Source organism: Haemaphysalis longicornis, unplaced genomic scaffold, assembly GCF_048455015.1.
Source record: "Haemaphysalis longicornis isolate Haplotype H1 unplaced genomic scaffold, Haemaphysalis longicornis Haplotype H1 scaffold_1, whole genome shotgun sequence".
Taxonomy (NCBI): domain Eukaryota; kingdom Metazoa; phylum Arthropoda; class Arachnida; order Ixodida; family Ixodidae; genus Haemaphysalis; species Haemaphysalis longicornis.
Window position 1 is genome coordinate 251,009,453 of NW_027526203.1, and position 20,495 is coordinate 251,029,947.

Sequence of the window (20,495 nt, forward strand, 5' to 3'; positions counted from 1 at the left end):
AACAAAAAAGCAGCCTAGGGTTGCACGATAGGGCTCCTGCGCTAGAGTTTTGCGCCCCCTCGTGCCCGCCGCGTCTAGGTAGTACAAAAGCAGACGACTTTCGCCGCCCTCTAGGTGTTTTCAATTACAAGCCAGAGAAAACTTGGTTGTACTTAAATTATTCGCGTTGTGGTGCGTTTAAATGACTGTTTACTGAATAAAATAGTCCTTAATGTAGTTGCAGAGGCTCAACAAATTAATATCGGTGACAACAAGAGCGAGCTGTCGCGATTGTCGCGATTGTCGCGACGTACATCAGTATCGCCAAGTCGGGTGGTCTAACTTCCCGACGATTATTATCTTTCTTTCGTCTCCTGTACGGTCGACAAAGAAAAGTTCACAAGTAGCATAAACACACACAGAACGTTGCTCTCCTATAGCCTACGGTAACTGCAAAAGGTTGATTCAGCGGGAGCATGCCAGCGGACGCGAGAAGCGCAGCCGGCTCAGCTGACACCTCCGGCCCGGCACCGCCTTCAAAACGAGAGGAAATTTTGTTATATTTTCGCAAGCTAAAAGCCTGCAGATATATGTACTTCTATAGTTACATAACATAAAAGCCGCATACACGGTGCGCTGTCGAAATATTTACACACGATCGTCACTGACTGTGTTGGTTATCTTCTACTGCAGGGGTCGGCAATTTACGGCCCGAGGGCCGAATGTGGCCCGCGGTGCTGTATTATGCGGCCCCCAGCACGTCGTCAGAACCCCCTTCTCCCCTGTCACTAACAATCTGAACGCCGACATGCCAGTTGTGACCTCGGATGGGGTTCCAGTTGCATTGTTCCCCATCTTTACACTTAGATTATTGTCAATTATTCGCTGGATTTTCCCTTTTTGCCTTCAGGGCCCCCCTCCCCCTCCCACCCGATTTGTCGACCGGCACCGCGTCGTGTCGGCTTCCATTTGCATTTTTCGCCATCTTCACGCTTAGCCAGATTATTGTCATTTGTTGTCAAATATTCACTGATTTTTTCCTTTTTGGTTTCAAAGCCCCCCTCCCTCTCCCACCCGATCTGCCGCCCGGCCTTCCGCCGTGTCGGCTTCATGCAACTCGGCCTTAACACCTCAAAACGTTGCCGACTCCTATTCTAGTCTATTAAGTGTGAACTGTGAATATATGACGCAAGAGCGTAATTAAATAAAGCGAGAGCAAACAAGGAAACCGAACGGCCCCTTAGTTCGCCCGACCACTTTCCATTACTTTGGGAATCACAAAACATTTTTCACGCTTCTGAAGCTCGCAGCATTTTGTTACTGAGCCACGCAATAAAAAGGCAAGCTAGCGCTGCACCACGTATTGGTAACGGCGACGCAAACCAGTAATGTTTAAAGAAAGTGCACGCATGAGGGCGGAGGAGCGCAAAAGCGCGGCGCACCGCAGCAGACGAGCCTGCGGTCCGCCGGACTCGCTGACTTTTACGCCCGATCGTCGCCGATTGCTTACTCTTTTTTTGCTGTTGAAAAGTCCTTGTCACCAAGTGTATTAGTTTAAACAGGAAGTTCTCACTTCAAATTACACTTCATACGACCATCGATCGGTGAACCTGCGAGCTCATGCCGTCACCGTCCCAGCACTTTCGTCGACGCTATAAACGCATTTAGCGCCGCAAAGCTTTTTCCCCTAATGCCAAGTTGATCGCCAGAAGCGATCGAAAGCGTCGGCGATGGGCTGGGGACCAAGTCACAAAATAATAAGGAGTATCGAGCTCATTTTGCTTCTGTCAACACGGGATCCTATCGGACCCCTGCAGATTTGTACTACCCGAAAGTACTACCCGGAAGTCGGTTGTGGAGCGCCTCTGGGCAACGCAGGAGCCCTATACGGCAAAGGGACCGAGGCTTTAGTCTACTGCGCCACGAAAAACACTGGAGACTGCGCAGAAATAACCTGTGTAATACATTGCCAGCCACCCTTTGTGCCACATCAATGTTTTCTAGCTGTTTTCAAGGATTCCTTGCTGGTTCACTGAACATTTCTTGAAGAACAGTTGCGCAGTAAAGTTCCATAAAGCCCCCACCGTAGCTGATCTCCCGCAACAGCACTGTTTCGGCTGCGCCTGCGATTTCGCCCTGCGGAAAAAGTGCTCACTGTGCTTTTGTTTTACGCTTTACGCTAAAAACTGTGGTCGATATTGAGGCCTTATTACCTAATAAACCTTCCGTAACTCCTCTTCTGCTCTTAATTGAGGTTATATTTTCTACAAACGTCGCTGGTCGGACATGAATATGCAGTTTGCATCTCCGGGAAACGAAGTGTCGTCAAAGCGAACGACCGAAGCAGCGCTAATGCGATCCGATCGTAAGCCGAAATACGAATCGCATTAGCGGTATAGTGTTGAGCTGTATGAACTTCATGGACCTTACTATGTTTATTACGCTCTCATTACGGCACGAATGTTGTCGGGGTGCAGTTTTCGCTTCTCAATCGATTCCCGACGACCGTTCCGGCCGATCAGTATTATCGGCGTCTTCGATCAGCGAGCCAGTCACACCACGCGGACGTTCGATCGGCCGACGTGTTCGGGTCGCCGCCGGCGTCGTGTGACACGGTGGTCTGGTCTGCCAACGCGGAAGTCGGCGTCACCATCGTGTCGTCGTCTTGTCGGCCTAGCCAAAGCGCCTTGACGAGAAGCGTGGTAATAGAGTACAAAAAAGATAAATATATACGAACACGATAGCGTTGAGCGTGCTGAAGGAAGCGCTAATTAACCAAAGGCGACGCCGCGACCCGTCGAAGCTGAGCAGACGACGCTTCTCTTAGCCGGAAGTGAGAGAAAAAGCCGTTCAATTGCAATATTTCTGCCTCATGACGCACGTGGGAGAATCGATGACGTACATGCGGGAAAATGCTGGAGCCCGAAAACACGCAGGAAAGGGTGGGGACACGGTAACGAACTTTGGAACGAAAGTGTGAGCTTTCCGCTGCACGTAAAAATGTTATACTTGGCACAGATGACCTTGGCCGCCTAACTTAACGATTGCGCTAGTTCATTTAGTGTGCTCAAAACGCCTTTCAGAACCCCTTTAAATTTTGAAATTAGTAGCAAGGGCCCTTATCAGGGGTATTTTATCATCCCTTTGATTCATTCTACTTTTAAATCCTGCGTGCCGGTTCTTACCGAAACATTTTCAATTGTTCGATATGTTTCTTAACTTAACTTTGTTCGATATGTTTCAAAACCAGCGCGGTGGATTATTATAACAAGAACCGCAAAAAAGTAACCCCCTACTGGAGTTATTTAGTTGAAATTTGAGATAGCCCCCCACCCCCTCAAAAAAAAAAAAAAAAAAAAGCCCGCGTCTTTGTGAAGAGGAAACTTAGCCGCGTACTGAGAATCTCTTCTCGCGTACTCTAGTTCTTTTTTTGTTGTTCGAAGGTACCACCAAGAATTACTGCCTCGTTTTAGTGTAACAGCACTAATCCCAACTTCCCTGGATATCGCGGATTTGAGATAAAGCCTTGAAAAGAAAGTTACCACTGCTAAAAAGCCAGTCGAATAGCTGGGGCCGCCGCAAGGAGGTGGCACGCGAGTATACGCCGGCCTGACGTTAAGCCTAACATTACGCTTTGAGCTCTAACGTCATCAAACGGTACCCGCAGCTTGATGCACAATTGGTTTAACTGTGCTTCGCAGGTCGTTGAGCATGACGCTAGGGCTGCCAAAGGTTAACTTTAAGGATCTACCTATCAATGGTGCTAGGTCAAGGGTCTTAGTGATAGTAACGTAGGGAAGAAGGAGAATACACGAAGGGAGGAGAACTGTGAGGAGACGTTTCCACACCCACATCTTCAGCCACACAAGGGTAGATGTTGTTGGGAATGACGATCCCACCGCTGGTACCACCGTTGGGAATGAGTATCCCAGGGCGGTCGCCAAGGTTGTGACTCGCATCCAGCTCGTCACCGATGGTGGGAACCAGCCATCCCGCCGCTGTCACCGCTGTTGGGACTGGCCATCCGAGCGCAGTCAGAGGTGTAGCGACGTTGCCTTGCTCCGTCCGCTATCGACGCGGCGCAGAGCAGAGCGAAGAAGTTCTCGAGCCGTCGAAAACTTAAAGTAACATTTATATACAGTATGTACAGGGTAAGCAAAAGTTACATCATTCGCACAAAGGCGACAGCACCCTTTCACTCGGTGCTTCCGAAGAGACTGGTGCCGGAGAGAAGCCGCCGAGGAATGCCGACGATGAGAGCCTCCGGGCTTCTTTTATAGCCCGGGAGTTCGTTGTGGCCCCAAGAAGTTCGAAATGCTCCAATCAGGGCTCTCGCTGCCTGAAGTTTGAATTCCGACGAATGGTAGCGAAGCGGTGAGTCAGCTGCGCCGCCAATGGGGAAAGGGAGAGCGATGCCGCCGCCGTCTCCGTGACCTCGCCTCCGGGCGTAGCGACATGCCCTTGTTTGGGTCGTTCTCCGCTGAGAGATTCGGCCGCGCCGCAGCGTTTCGAGATGCAGGAGTCGGCCGCGCCCCAGCGTTTCGAGATGCAGGAGTCGGCCGCGCCGCAGCGTTTCGAGATGCAGGATTCGGCCGCGCCGCAGCGACAAAGGGAGAGGCGTGACTCAGCCTCGCTGTCGGCGCGTCGCCTCGTGCAACGCCTTTGGGCCAGGCGCTCTGGCACAACAGCACCCCCGCCGCCAGACAATGCGCCGTGAAGACGAGCTGCCTCCACGTGGCTCGGATGCTGGGCGCGCTCGTTCGCCAGGCTCATCCAGGTACACCTCCAGTGCCCCAGGAAAAGGGTGGCTCCACCAAGTTCCTCTCCTTGAACAGGTACCACCTGCCAGGTCCGGATCACAGGTACCTCGCCGTGCTGCCCAGGTGTCTCGACCAGCTTCGTCCGGCTCTTCCGGTCTGTCCTCAGCACCGGTTGCTCATCGTTCTGGAGCTTGCAAAGAACCGACCGACAACAGGCAACACCCAGCGCAAGCAAGCACCCTCTGTCCTCTGTCAGAACACCAGACTCTAAAGCGTGACAAACTCTCCTAGCTAAGTATCTATCCCAAATTTGGACCCTCTACACCAAGAGGCCCATGCGGGACGTAAAACTCTTAAAAGAAGAACTCACACTAAGTGTCAAACGTAACACACGAACGTAAATGATAACTAAGGTTGATTACTTGAAATCACGCGGTGTGGAAATAATCAACTGAGGCAGCAAATGAGGGCAATAATTTTGCTCCCATCTACCTGCTAAGATAAAAGCTGCTCACGAAGAGACGAAATGAAAGACACGGGGAGGATGAATGTAGCCCTACTTAGAACGCCCGGCTTAGTGCGTCTGCGTTACCGGCTACAGAGCACGCTAACTTCTGCACTGCCCACACGACGCAGCCACATTCCTTTCCGGAAGTACTGTAAGCCTCTTCCTTGCAAGTTAGCTTGCGGCTGAAGTACAAACTGGTCGTTCCCGGCCGTTAGCATCCTCTTGGCATAGTACAGCTTCCATGCCACGATCGCTCGATCGCAATGAATAACGACACCTTTCGAAAAGTCGGGGACCGTTAGGACTGGCTCCTCGCTCAGTGCTCGTTTGAGCGTTTGAAACGCGTCCTCCTTCTTGGTGTCCGATTTCACCCCCACTGGCTCCGTCGTTCTGAGAGCGTCAGTAACGGGCTAGCAAGTGTGGAGTGATTTCTCCCCTAAGTCTAGCCATATCCAGTCAAACCCTAAAAAGTCCTTATCTCAGACTTAGTCGTTGGTCGGCGATAGCTTACGACTGCGGCTACTTTACGACTGACGGTCTTCGTCGGCCGCGCTACCACCGCCACCGCCACATGCGCTAGATACCTAGATACGTCACTTCGGCGTATCCTATGTGACACTTTTGAATGTTTGACTGATAGGCCTGCTTTGAGCCTGCTCAGCACGACTCGTAAGTGCTCTACTTGCTCCTTACCATGTGCTAGAAAAGCTGGCGACATCGTCGAGGTAATGGAGCGCGTACTACGACAGGCCACGAAACACCCGATGCGTTAGTTTCGAGAAGCAATATGGCGCGCTTTTGAGACCGAAGCTCAACATAACGGAACAGACTGTTCCGAATGGGGAAACGAAGAACGCAGCGTTACAACTAGCTCTTCCCCACAGGCTAGTTTCGTTATTCGAAACGCGTTCTCTTTCCGCGGTCATATACAAGCCTCGCAAAGCTGACGCCCGTAATCTCGCGCGGAGCTGACTTCAAGGCCAACATAGCGGCCGGCACGCATGCCTCCCAATCGCGTTTCCGCTCATAGCAGAAAGCTCTGAACTTTCGCTTTCGCACTGAGCGTTTTCGCTCCACTGGCTTGAAATGCGGGTGAAAGTGCCCCACCTTGCTTTCAAGCAAGTCATCGCGAACTGGGGACAACGGAGAGTTCGCCTCGCAACGCTCGGCCACCTGGGTTTCCCTGCCGATGGGGATGACGCAACCCGCTTCGGCCGTCGGCGGCTCCACTAAGCTACTGCCAGAGCTTTCGTTCCGCTCGCCGCTCGGCCTTCGTTGCTCGCTCGTCTCTCGTGTCCTGCTCGCAGGCTTTGCCACCACATCACCGCAGTTAGAGCTCGCACCCGAAGGAACACCTGGTTCCGGGGGCTCTAGCGGCTTCGTCTGGCTAGCCTCGCTGTCCACACTTTCTCGCGAAACCTCGCTATCTCGCGCACTGTGCGCGATCCTGTTGGAAGCCGTCTCTGAGGCCTCCTCTGATTCTGAGCGTTCTGCCGAGATCGTTGATCCTGTTACCGACACATGAACGCGATCAGCGGACCCGTACGGCCCTCTGTCGGACGTCTCAGCAAGTGCTTTATCTCGCTCAGGCACCCCTTTGCTCTCGGTGACGGCGGTACGGTCTCTGTCAACGTCACTCGCGACGAGCTCACCGGATTTCTCTGTCGGCCCTGTCGGCAGCGCTTCGACCTTGAGCTCGTCTTCGCGTAACGGCTGATCGGAAAACGGTGACAACGTACTCTCCGTGTCGCCCGGCTCCGTTTCTCCACCGAAGGGTTTCACGGAACACGCCTCAGCCGCTGGCGGTTCGACTAACCTACCGCGAGAGTTTTCGTTCGGCTCGCAGTTCGAGCTACGTTGCTCGGCATCCTTTCGCGTCTCGCTCGCTGGGGAAGAGTCAACATTCTCCGAGAGCTTCCCCGCTTGCGAACTCGTAAGTGCCTTGCACTGGCCACTGCTCGCGGACTCTGCGCGCGTTTCGAAATCTTTATTTCGCAGCGGCGTCTCTGCCTCCGCGCCGTTCTCGCTCTCTTGGCTCGCTTCTCTGGCCAAGAATACGAGTGCGGTCGCTTCGCGTTTGCCCTCGGACGCTCCGTCTTCCGGCCCTGACCTCTCCACAACGAACTGCGGCCGTTGGTCCCGACATCTCGGACCGCTCGCATGAACCGTTGGAGAAGTCGCGCTAGACGCCGGCGAACCCTGCCGGAGCTCCCTCTCTAGCCTCATCAACTCGAGCTCCATTTCGGCTAGCTCTCTCTCTAATTGCCTTTCGGCTTCCTCTCTCCGTTTCTGCCTTTCGGAATCTTCGCGCTCACGGCGCTCTTTCTTTTCTGCTTCCTCGCGCTCCCGGCGCTCTTTCTTTTCGGCCTCCTCGCGCTCACGGCGCTCTTTGATATCCTCCCTGGCCTCATTGACTTCCTCAGCCGTTACGTTCTCCTTCCGCATGATCTCAAGGATCGCATGCTTCCGTTTCGCACGGCCCAAGTCAAGGCCCAGCTCCTCGCAAATTTCGATGAGTTCCTTCACTTTAAGGTCCTCCATCGTTTGCACTGGCCTCTTGCTGCTTACCCGCTTTAGAATTCCCTTGCCGTTCCTGTACTACCGAGCTACTAGTAAGGCACGCGCAAGTAATCCTCTACGCTCCTTTGTTTACCTCTCGGCACTAGCTTTGGTTTCAAAACACTTTCTCTAGGCTTGAAACACTCAAAGCTATACACAGTGCTTCACCCAGCCCTTCTCTAAACTACCATAACCTGTGCTAGAGAAGTCTGGTGAACTGAGAGAAAACGTCGAGCGCTTACCACGCTAGGTAGTAGCCGTTGCCGGTCGATCCCGCAGCTGCCATCCACTGTTGGGAATGACGATCCCACCGCTGGTACCACCGTTGGGAATGAGTATCCCAGGGCGGTCGCCAAGGTTGTGACTCGCATCCAGCTCGTCACCGATGGTGGGAACCAGCCATCCCGCCGCTGTCACCGCTGTTGGGACTGGCCATCCGAGCGCAGTCAGAGGTGTAGCGACGTTGCCTTGCTCCGTCCGCTATCGACGCGGCGCAGAGCAGAGCGAAGAAGTTCTCGAGCCGTCGAAAACTTAAAGTAACATTTATATACAGTATGTACAGGGTAAGCAAAAGTTACATCATTCGCACAAAGGCGGCAGCACCCTTTCACTCGGTGCTTCCGAAGAGACTGGTGCCGGAGAGAAGCCGCCGAGGAATGCCGACGATGAGAGCCTCCGGGCTTCTTTTATAGCCCGGGAGTTCGTTGTGGCCCCAAGAAGTTCGAAATGCTCCAATCAGGGCTCTCGCTGCCTGAAGTTTGAATTCCGACGAATGGTAGCGAAGCGGTGAGTCAGCTGCGCCGCCAATGGGGAAAGGGAGAGCGATGCCGCCGCCGTCTCCGTGACCTCGCCTCCGGGCGTAGCGACATGCCCTTGTTTGGGTCGTTCTCCGCTGAGAGATTCGGCCGCGCCGCAGCGTTTCGAGATGCAGGAGTCGGCCGCGCCCCAGCGTTTCGAGATGCAGGAGTCGGCCGCGCCGCAGCGTTTCGAGATGCAGGATTCGGCCGCGCCGCAGCGACAAAGGGAGAGGCGTGACTCAGCCTCGCTGTCGGCGCGTCGCCTCGTGCAACGCCTTTGGGCCAGGCGCTCTGGCACAACAATGTCCTGTGCAGCTTGAATCAAGCTCGCTTATAGTGGACACATAATGTGCCACGATGTGCCACCAAGTTAACCGCGTTTGATGAAACGACCAATCAACTGGGTCATTTCAGTCAGACAAATAATTCAGTCAATCGATCAATTACTTTGTGCAAGTGTTAATCGTTTGATCAGAAGAATTATCTGCGCGTACTGTGAATACCATGTACGTACTCTGAAGCCACGCAAAGTGATACATGCCCAGGGTGTAGTACGAACACGCAGCGGTGTATTGGACAGGGCGATATAAGTGGTGTTGTATACTACTTTCGCAAGATGTTATGTGGTTAGTGCATCCAAACCATATGTAACATTTTTTTTTTTTCGACCGGATCTCACTACTTACTTTCAAACGTGGTAGTCATCCTGCCGTTGACATAACTGAGTAGGAAAAAAAAATACTCGATATGCCTGCAGCATAAAGTCGTAAACGTTGGTGAGCCGTAAAGACGCGTAAACTTGTATAAGTGAAGGGCACGAGGGTGAAAGCTGTCGCTTTTGTGTTGCGTCAACAAGTTCTGCGATCAAGCCTCATTGGCGCACTTCGACCCCCACGCATCAGGGGGTTGAAAAGTCCCCTACAAACTATTTTCAATGTTAACTTAGGAACGTTTTAAAGTAGAAATGCATGGAGTCAACGCCCATATATCGGTCAACTAAACTAAATACACCAAAAACAAATCTCGAAAGCACATTTCCCTGCTCCCATTCTAGTTTTATTTTCTTGTAGTTTTCTGTCACCTATCATTTAATGTCATATATTTTATGTGGCATTCCTGTATGTTGATTCCCTTTTCAACAATGTATGTAATTTTGGTATTCTTAAGTATTTCTTTTTGTTTTTCATACTGCTGTGAGAAGGCAATGTTTAGTTTTAGATTCCCTGCATATTTGCAGTCTTTTTTGACTGCTGCTTAACAGCAATTATTGCTATTTAACTGCACTGGGAAAATTATTCCATACTTTAATAATGACACCCTCATGTATGCGCTCATGATTTCTTTTAATACCGTCGATCCTGGCAGCAGAAAAGAAGAACGGAACGTTCTGTGCTTTCAACTGCAAAACCCACGTTCTATTACACTCAGTTGAGAATGTGCGTACACAGCTCTTGAGTTAAAAAAAAACGCGCGATATTTCTTTTTAACCATGCATAGTCTAGCAAATACTGCTGCTTAACCTGCGGTCCCGGAGGTCCTGGAAGTCCGGAGTCTCCGCGCTGTCCTTTCTCTCCTTTCTCGCCGACGTCGCCTTTGGCCCCGGTACGGCCCAACAAACCGCTGTGGCCCTGCGGGGAAAAGGTTGTCGGCGTAAGAACGGCAGAAAACACTGTACATGTCGCAAACGTGGCCACCTGGTAGAAGCCCGTATATGTGTGAGGCGCATACTAATACAGAATTAATACACGAGTCCCGTTTTGATTTAAAGCATCCTTTTGATTTAAAGAATCCTTTTGATTTAAAGCAGAGAAGAGAAGCGATTCTCAGCCAATCAAATACCCCAGTTCTGCCTATTCTTCCATTAGACATACAACACACAACACTAGCACCCCTGCGTTCGAAGTTGTAGAGACACTGCAACACTTCTTGCAACGTTTTTCTGAACCCTAAATGCTTTCATACCGTATTCAGCAAACACGCCCAGTACTTAGCGTATGCGGGGTCACAAAGTACCTCAGCCAAACATTACTGCTCTATGTCCATCAGATAACTTGGAAACCTAAACTCAAATTATTTCCCGAGTCTTGGCGTTCTTTGGGCGCTCGAATTACCTCACTACAGCAATGTGCCCTGCAATAAACACATTCGATAGCCACTTTAGGAAAAAGTCACGAAGCAGAGCAGAAACAGAAGGCGGCTTGTTCTGCTGCGACGAGCAAATCACGCAGTGCCGCTCCGTGCTTGCGACAGCTGGTTTTCTTGACGTTTTCTTGCCTGATCCCTTCGAACTTTCAATTGAAGTTAACAACATGTTTAAAAACAAAGTAAACGAGCTAATTAATCGGTACGTTCCTCTCAGACGCGTATTTAATAACAAAAAGGCACCTTGGTTCAACCGAAATTTGTTACGTCTCTCTAACAAAAAGAAACGGCTTTTCCGGAAGACAAAACGTTCATGCAATGCAGCACACCGGTCAGCCTGCAAGGCAGCTGGGGCAGCCTATCCACTTGCCTTAAAAGTAGCGAAATCGACCTTTTTTTAAAACCACACTACCGATTATTCTTAAAAGAAACCCTAAGCGTTTTTGGACTATTGTTGAACGCGAAGAGACTAACAGAATTTCTTTGGCGACATTGTCTGGTGAACGTATTCCTAGAAACTCATGTTCTGAAGTGCTCAATAACACGTTTGCCCATTCATTCTCGTCTCCCATAAACACCGACTTTCGTCCCGAGCTGGAGCCTAGAAATCATTTTCAAATGGATTCAATAGCTTTTGCTTATGCTGGCCTTAAAGCAATAATTGATGATTTAAATCTAACTTCGTCTTGCGGAATTGACGGAATGAATAACAAGTTCTAGAAAAATACGAGTGAAAATTGTTCAATAATTTTACAATGGTTATTTTCTCAGTCCTATAATTCTGGTACTTTGACCAAAGAGTGGAAAACTGGAAAAATTGTACCTCTTCACAAATCCGGTGATGCTAATAACCCATAAAATTACAGGCCAATAACTTTAACCTCTGTCCCAAGCAAAATAATGGAACACGTCATTTTTTCACATCTGGTAAAATTTCTGGAAGAAAATTGTTTCTTTTGTTTAAGTCAGCACGGATTTCGAAATCTCCTGTGAGACGCAACTCCTAAAACTTACTAATGACCTACATGTTTGCCTCGACTCTGGTTATTGGGTTGATTTCATATTTCTCGATTTTGCCAAGGCTTTTGATAAGTTAACCACTCACTCCTTCTGTACAAAATGAGCGCGCTAAATATTGACCCCACACTGATTAATTGGGTACGCCACTTCCTCACATCACGCGTCCAATTCGTTACGGCAAATGACAATGACTCACCTGTTATTCCAGTTGATTCTGGCGTTCCCCAAGGATCTGCCTTGGGTCCTTTATTGTTATTAATTTACGTGAATGACCTGCCTAACAACATATCCTCTCAAATATGCCTCTTTGCTGACGACTGCGTGATATACCTTAAGGTTTCAAAAGATACCGACACCTTATCCATCCAAGCAGACCTCAACAGCATTTCCCAGTGGTGTCGCATATGGAAAATGGACCTCAATACTAACAAGTGTAAATCCATGCATGTTTCCCGTACTAACTTAGAGTGCGCAAGGCATTACCTCCACAACAATTGCCTAGAATCAGTCAATTCTTACCGTTACCTGGGCGTCCACATTACTGACGCCCTTTCATGGAAACAATGTAGAATACATAACGGCCAAGGCTAATCGCACTTTAGGTTACCTCAAAAGAACTTTTTACTTCGCTCCGTCATCATTAAAATTACTGCTTTACACCATGTACGTTCGCCCACAGTTAGGATACGCATCTGCAATATGGGATCCAGGCCATGCTACACTAACACACGCAGTCGAAGCCATACAAAACCGTTCAGCTCGTTTCATCTTGGCTAACTATCATCGTACAGCTAGCGTAACTGTCACAAAGGCGACGTTACATCTTCCATTGCTTGCTACCCGCCGGAAGCAGTCTGGAATTCTCTTCCACAAAATATTCTATCACAATCCTTTGCGTTCGCTTTGGATTGAACCTGCGCGATTCATATCATCTCGACGCGATCATTCACAAAAGGTCAACGTGCCTCGCTGTAACACATCAGCGTATCAACAGTCCTTTTTTCCCAGAACCAGCAATGAGTGGAATTGTCTACCACTCTACCTAACAAGCATAGCCGACCCCATACTATTCAAAAATGCATTGTCATACCTGGTTTAGTTGTTTCATGTATCATGCACTTCTCTTTTTCTTATTTATTTTCTCTCTTGCTGTCGATTGTTTTTTAATTTTGCATCTGCTTCCTAGTATACCTTTTGTGAATATTTATTGTATCTTGCCCCTCCCCTCTGCAATGTACTTCAATGTAACCTGAGGGTATTATCAATCAATAAATAAATAAACTATAGCTTTCACAATGCTTCTAGACGCGAAGGAAAGAGTCAAAGCGTTTGCTGGAAGTGTTGCAGAGTCCCTTTAACTGAATACGTAAAACAACCTATGCTGCCATCTTGTTATAGTTTTAAAGCTGCTGCGTTTAATCAGCGAGGTTACGTTTAGGTCATTCTTTATCGATAAAATCCTGATAATATCCTGCCTGTAATTTCTCTCTCATGCGGCCGCATCTTAAGACCACTACATCAATTCTCGAATTTATCATGGACCGATGGTTGGGGGGGGGGGGGGGGGGGAGGGTGATGTTTATTGACGGATGGACCTAGCCTTGGGTGGTATGCCAGCAACTGCTCCCCCGATCAACACCTTCTTGCCGCTATGCACGGGAAATCACCAGGAGTCAGTGAGGCCTGTGTCCCTTAAAAACCGGAGGATCAGGCGCAAAATGTCTCTTCTTGTGATACAATGGCCTTTATGGAAAATGACATTCGCCAAAGAGGCATGTGAATCGCTTCTCCTTCGAAGTTCGCTAAACAAAGCTAACCGCTCCGTCGCGTGCTCTCGCAGTCCCAGTATGCTCGTCTGGAAGTACTGCACTGACATGGCGTCAAATATCCGCAGCAGTTCCCCAGGCGGCGGTAAACAAGAAGGTCCTTGACGAGTCCCATTTTCCACCGCTTCGCTGGATGGCATCTCAGCGGATGCTCTTACAGCTCGTCCGGCTTTGAGGGTCCGATGTCGGTAAGGCATTGCTCAGGCGTTTCCGCTTAAGGATGAAATATTGCATACACGCGGCACTCAACACTTTCAGCGTGTTGCAACCGCAATGGCAGAAAAATCAAAATCACTTGAAACCGCCATTAAAAGAGTTTGGAGTGTCAGCTCGCCATCCCGGGAATTCACTCCAAGAGATTTACACGAGTGGCTGAAGCGGGAATGTTAGCACTTGAGTACTTGGACTGGTTGTACGGAGATTGTGTTCACATTTTTACAGACGGATTTGTCGACAGATAATTAAATACCAGTGCAGCGGCCTTTGTGATTCCCGGCATGAACGTTTCCTGGGCGGCTTTCATTGACCATTTGACGCCATCAACACCGGCGGAGTACATAGCGATTGAGGCGGCCTTGAAAAAGATAAAATCGCTTCGGGTGCGGCGTGCGCAAATTCGAACGGATTCCAAGTCAGCCCTTCAACTTTCGCATCTTGGATTTCCCGCAGATAAATCTTTCCAATGCTCCTTACGTTTCCTTCAGCAGCTAAATGAAAACGAACTTAGCGTTGGCCTCCAGTGGGTTCCTTTCCACAAAGGAGTGCTTGGAAACAAAGCCGCCGACAAGTTGGCCCGTGAAGCGACATCTTGTACTCGTTTTCTGAAAGGGGCTCCAGACGAACGGCGCATTTTAAAAGCCATCATTAAAGAACATTTCCGATCTCTTTGGCGACCACAACGCCAACCCCGTGTTATCAGAAGAATGAAGAGGACTGAGGCATCCCTACTGTTCTGCATCCGGACCAACTCAGTACTGACACCGGCGTGGCTTCATAAGCTGAACCGTATCTCCTACCCTCGGTGCGCAACGAGTTGTGCAACAGGTGATCATGAACCGGACGTTGAGTATTTCTAAGTATTCCCCATATTTACAAAAACTTACGCTGCATTTGAATATAAATCAAGGAGTTATTTTAAAAATAACGCCCTTCGATAGATTATCCGAGACAAAGAAACCTGTCACATCATCAATAGCACATACACACTCCATGTTAGTGCATAGAGGGCGCATGGAGTGGGCTTGCGCTTCCACTATACCTTGGGTCCCCGCTTGCCTCGATCACCCTTCATGCCTTTGTCACCAGGCGGTCCCTGGAAGAAACGAAATTCATATCACGAGTTAGGGTGGACCACGCACATTTCTCGATATCCGTAAGTGCACTTCACTCGGAATTAGCGCTCTTTATGCTAAGCTTTGTATACGTAGACACCTATTTTGTTAAACTGCCCCGGAATACTTCGTTGTGACGACGACTTTCAGGTAACTTTTTGTCCTTTCTATTGGAGGGCAATGTTTAAATGCTCGTCCACTTTCTCGCCATTGGTTCGCACGCATTGGCTTTGTTGTATAGTACATCCCTTCTCTTCTGTTTCATTTGCCTGGTCTTTCTCAATTTATTTATCACAACTAACTTCTGTCACCAGTCGATATAGTTCTTCCGCGCTTTCGGGTCTTTCGCAAAAACACGCTTGTTTTATGTTTGGCGTAGAATCAAACTTTTGTCGCAGTGCTCACTTTTCTTCGAGTTACTTCCTTATTATAGATAGTGGCACAGAGGTACACAGGTAGCGCTTCTAGGCATGCTTGTCAAGTTATTATTGGAGCTCTGCTCCACGCCTGCACATGCAAGCCTACACTCCTTTCCAAAAGCAGCAGAATCTTGATAACTTCCCCACGCAGCGCCCTGAAGTGGGAGGAGGGAAGGGCACAAAATGATTGTTTGCTCCCTTGCCCTCTTTAGGAGTACCTGTGCTAGTCGGGAGCCATGCGTTATGGTTAAGCAATTTCTCTTGATCAATATGCGCCGGGTTTCGGTAAGGATCCCCGCTTTATCACACATATGTCCCCGTTCAGTGTACGGCATGCAGTTCGTTTGTTCTCCTCTAAAACTTTCCTTCAACCCGGTTTTCGACTTACTACTCCGCCAACAAATTGCCGGCTGGCTTCGACTGCTGCAGAACCACCGTTAGCAAATGCTAACCGTAAAGGAAGTCTGTAGTCTTGGCTTCAGTGCATAACAAGGAAATACTTTTCTGAATAATGTTTCGAATAATGTTGACAAGTTTCCCGTCTAAAAACTACGCAAACGAGGGTTACGACTGACATTGCTTTTAATTTCGACGATACCGCGTTTGTAGAGCAACAACGAAATTTGCAGCCACTGTTCAATTTTGCTTCGATAATTCCAGTCGCGATTTGCAACTTGTCGTTAAAATTGTTTGTTTTAGCAACCTTTCTGGCTCTAGGGCTATTTCTCGCATGAGCATACTTTACCGTGACTATATGGGTGCAAGCATTCCTGAAAATAAAGAAATTTGAAGGAATTCACGCCGTTGTTCGGCAACAAAAGCACGTGGAGCGCACATAAATTCATTTCGGCGTCACTTACCACGCTGCCAGGTTGGCCGGGTGCTCCCACTAGTCCAGGAGCTCCAACGTCACCCTACAAATTAATGTGTGCTTAGTTGCCGTCAGCATACGCCGAACTTGGGCAGAAAAAAAAAACATAGATCTGCGTGCAAACGTAAAAAAACATTATAGCTGAAACACAGTGGTGTGCGTGGGAGAGTCACACTTAATTATTTACTCGCACGCTTCGCTACAAGCTTAGAATCAAATAAGCCTACTTTTCAAACAAGAAAAGGCGGGCATGGAGCGGTGAGGGCCACCGGGAAACGGAAGCCTTTGAGGAATCCTGAAAAGGTTAACCAGAGGCTTATGGCAGGGCTTGCAATTGCTGTACGTTACAAACATGGTTAGCAGGTAGCCGAAAGAGTTCGTGCACCGAATTTCAAGTCTAACTGCAGAAAAATATAATCTGACACCGCCTGTTGTAGGCATTCTTCTTCTTTCCGACACGAACGTGTTGGGCATAAGCTCTGGCAGGCCAGTAAGCGGCGATGCACTCACTGCGGGTCCCGGGGAGCCTCTCAGTCCTGCCGGCCCCGTCGGTCCTGGTGCTCCCTGCGGGAAGAGGCAGGTGTGGCTTCCGCATCAAATGTCTTCATTTGACAGCGCAACTGGAATAAAAGCGCTCACCGCTGGTCCTGTGGGACCCTGGAGACCTTCGGGTCCTGTCTGGCCTTTGTCTCCTTTCTCGCCTGGCAGGCCGACGTCTCCTTGGAGTCCTGCCGGACCCATTGGGCCCTTAACCACGACATGGAGGGAAATTAGTTCAAGAAGTCAAGTAGCGAAACAGGGAGGGATTTCGGCATACGTAGCCCTTAAGCAAGTCAGGAACAAGGTGTTTATTTTCGCTCCCCACAGGACTGAACTTCCGCCGAGGGATTACACATATTAGGAGACACCAAGCCTTACCTACCCAGTGTGCGCAGCCTTACCGGTTTTCCAGGAGCACCAGACACACCCATTTTTCCCATTTCGCCCTTAGGACCCTGTTGGAAAAACAGAAACCAGGATTAAGAAACCTTCTCACAGTGCTCAAGAGGCGTTATCGTAGAGTAATCACAGTCGAGCCTCGTAATTCAAAATAGCATAATTCAAACTGCGGATGACTTGAATGTGGCCATTGGTGCCAGCAAAGTTGTATGTATTTGTACCGCAAAATATCGCTGCGGTTAATTCGATCAAGATGATGTTTCGTCTGTATAAATTTCCTTAAGTGTAAACTGCTCCGTAAGGATCCAGAAGTGGGTGTGCACTAGCCGCCGTGGTATTGCAAATTCGTAAAACCAGTTGCGACATCCGTGCAGAGGGCGAGAGCTGGCGGCTCACGATCTCCAGACGCTTCCCTGAAACTCGTGTGTAGGCTGCAGCCAATAATGTTTCTGTCGCGTCAACAGGAATTTGACCATGTGCAAGTTACAGGCTATTTTAAGGCAGGATTCGTATACATTTCCAATTTTTTTAAACCTGACTTGGTCTCTTGCGTGTCTTAATGCGCGTTGAAACGAAGCGTTGCAGGGCACAGGGCAACGGAGCAACGGCGCAGTTGCTGCGTCGAGTAGCATGTCCGGGTGCAGTGTATTCTGACACGTGGGTATTTATGCCGGTGTTTTCATGGCTCTTTGGCTCTTTACAAAAGATATACTTGCTATACCAGCGCCTTCGTTTCCACAGAAAGGTACACTCGCGCGCATAACTTCTGCCTCTCCCTAGGATTCCCTATCTCGAATTGTTTATTGTGCATGCGGTGGTTGCCAAAAAGTTAGTAATTATTTTCACTGCACTATCATCTACGCATATAAAGTCTGATCTTTTTAATACGCATTTATCCCTAACACAATGCACGCCATACCCCTGGTTAAATGCACTTTCGTTACCACTCCGATTTATTCGAATTCGATTATAATTGCCGATGTCTGACCGGTTATTATAAGTTAGAAACACGGCTTTCACATTTTGTGGCTTTTGCGAAATGCTTTAATTCTCCCTTTCGAGTGTATACACGAAATCGTACCTAAAACAGGTAGCCAAAAGGTGAAAAGCAAATCAATTCTAACATCCCATGTAGTTTTCAGGCCCCGATCAACCCCCCACAAAAATTTTCGCTCAAACCAGAACTTACAAGTTCTTCTTGACATAGAGACTTCACATCCCGAAACAGAATTTCTCCACCACGTTGCTCATTTCGCCCGGAGAGAAAAAAGAATTACGGGGAGGCTTTTTTTTTCTTTTTAAGAATGTGAAGGTGTAAGCCTAGTTGGACCTTCTGCTGATCTGCTGTTGAACTTTGCGGCCGCGCCCGTCACCACTTGACCAGCTCCCTGGACAGCACTCTCTGAGCCTCGTTCGCTAGCCATCGCCAAGAGCCTTCTGTACGCCCCCGTCACTACATTCACCCCTAAAGGCGGCTCGCACTGCACATGCAGCAGGGGCCTAGTGTCCTTTGGCACTGATGTTTTCTTTTCCCGGGGCACGCTCTGTTATGTAATTTGCGATTGAGCATACTTCCCAGCTAATGAGCTGAATGAAACTTAAAAGGACTACAGTTTTACTCCAGGAGACAAACATGGGGCTGTTCGTTTACCTCCCACATCGTAGACATCTTACTGTCTGCGTAACCCATCAAACCAGACCGCTCCACCACGGAGGGCAGCAGTCAAGACACATCGGGCCGTGAGACGCCCACGTTGAAATCCCCCCCCCCCCCCCCCCCAGCAGAATGGGTATGTCAACGGTGAGCGCGTGTAGCCTGCCTGCACGTGCACGTCCACCCCTCACCCCTCAAATGCAGACATAACATGGCAGGGGCTACAGATAGACGCTGCGCATGCCGAGCAGTATACACGACTCAGGAAAGAGGAGGCGGTGGCGGAGAGGAGTATAAACGTGGTGTGTAACCATACTCCTTCCGTAGATGGCTGTGCTTCACTGCGCAACACACAATGTGGGAAAGTCAGCTCACAAGGACCAAGCGCACACCGACATCTTTAAGTCGGCTTCACCTCTAATGAGAAATGTATTGCAGGGAAGGCATTTTATCATGGACAGTATAAGACATGTCAAAATATGGAGTCCCTAAGCCCTTTTCTTATTTTTATAATTTTCCCCATACGCTGAACACGAGTCCTCGAGTTTTCGTTCCACACGGACGCGAGAAGTGGGAATACTAGACACATACAGCTTCGCTGTAAAAGCAATTGACCCTAGATGGTTGTTTTTATCTTGGCCACTCACATTTACGCATCTGCTTCCTGGTGAACAAATAATAGTAAGACCTTCTAGTAATCCAGTTTAGGCAATTATACAGGTGATGGGGAAGACCTTGGATTGGCTGTGCGATCAGCGTATATGGGACCTCTATACTGCCTGAAAACGTCTTCGTTGGTCTGCTTCACACGCAATGCCCCTGAGTGGCCGGCCATTTGAATCCCAAAATCACTGCAGGCTGATGACGGTACGAGGTCTGCGTCGGGACATTACGCAACACGGGCGTAATGGTTTGCGTTCCGTGATGTCACATCGAAGACTACATTTTTTTTACTCGAATCGTATGTATGTCAGGATGCGTTATTCGCAATATTTGCTCTCTTGCAAGCAACGATTAGTCACTCGCATGCACTGCGGTGAACCATGCCTACGGAAGTTGATTGGAATTAGAATAAAATGGTCCTTCAGTGAACGCTGCATTCATAATTTGCGGCAGGACCGCCGTTCGGGGCCTGCTACGTTTCTCAAATGAATGCAGTAGCCGCCTTCTTACTTAAATCACCGAAGGCCTCTACCTTAGGAGGCGGTGACGTAGACCTACTGACTCTGAACCCACCAAATAAACAACATGCTTCGGTCTAAAAGCCACCTCCGCGCACTGACTCAGCTTGCACATCTCCAAAAGATGAACAGTCAGTTACCATTGGACCTGGCTCTCCTTGCTGGCCGTCCGCTCCATCCGTTCCCCTTTCTCCCTGTGAAGAAAAGAAATACGTAACTATTAAGAGCAATTCTAGACTCTTGGTTACCATAACGCGTACTCATTTTGTGAATATGGTTAATTCGTTAGGAATGGGGACGAATGGGATCGTTCTGTTGCAAACGGCTCTTATCAGTTGTGATTCCGCTAGACGTGCGCGATTCGATTGCTCTCACCTTTATTCCCGGCACTCCTGCTTCGCCCGCTGGCCCTGGAAATCCTGGTGGGCCCTGGAATGATGAATTAAGGCTATAAAGCAGCCAAACTACCTAAATAGAACAGCTTCACCTCCATGCTATAACCGAATCTT

The 20,495-nt window shown here is 49.1% G+C and overlaps 1 protein-coding gene across 1 annotated transcript in view; it reads right to left on the reverse strand.

The window, feature by feature from the left end:
* Positions 1–20,495, reverse strand: part of LOC144158586 (uncharacterized) — a 184,425-nt gene that overhangs the window by 46,740 nt on the left and 117,190 nt on the right. Inside the window, exons 48-55 of the mRNA XM_077689573.1 lie at positions 20,362–20,415; positions 20,127–20,180; positions 17,154–17,207; positions 16,852–16,959; positions 16,723–16,776; positions 16,202–16,255; positions 14,850–14,903; positions 10,124–10,231 (exon numbers count right to left, since the gene is read on the reverse strand). Coding sequence (XP_077545699.1) covers positions 10,124–10,231; positions 14,850–14,903; positions 16,202–16,255; positions 16,723–16,776; positions 16,852–16,959; positions 17,154–17,207; positions 20,127–20,180; positions 20,362–20,415 — 540 coding nt within the window. The remainder of the gene's footprint in view (positions 1–10,123; positions 10,232–14,849; positions 14,904–16,201; positions 16,256–16,722; positions 16,777–16,851; positions 16,960–17,153; positions 17,208–20,126; positions 20,181–20,361; positions 20,416–20,495) is intronic.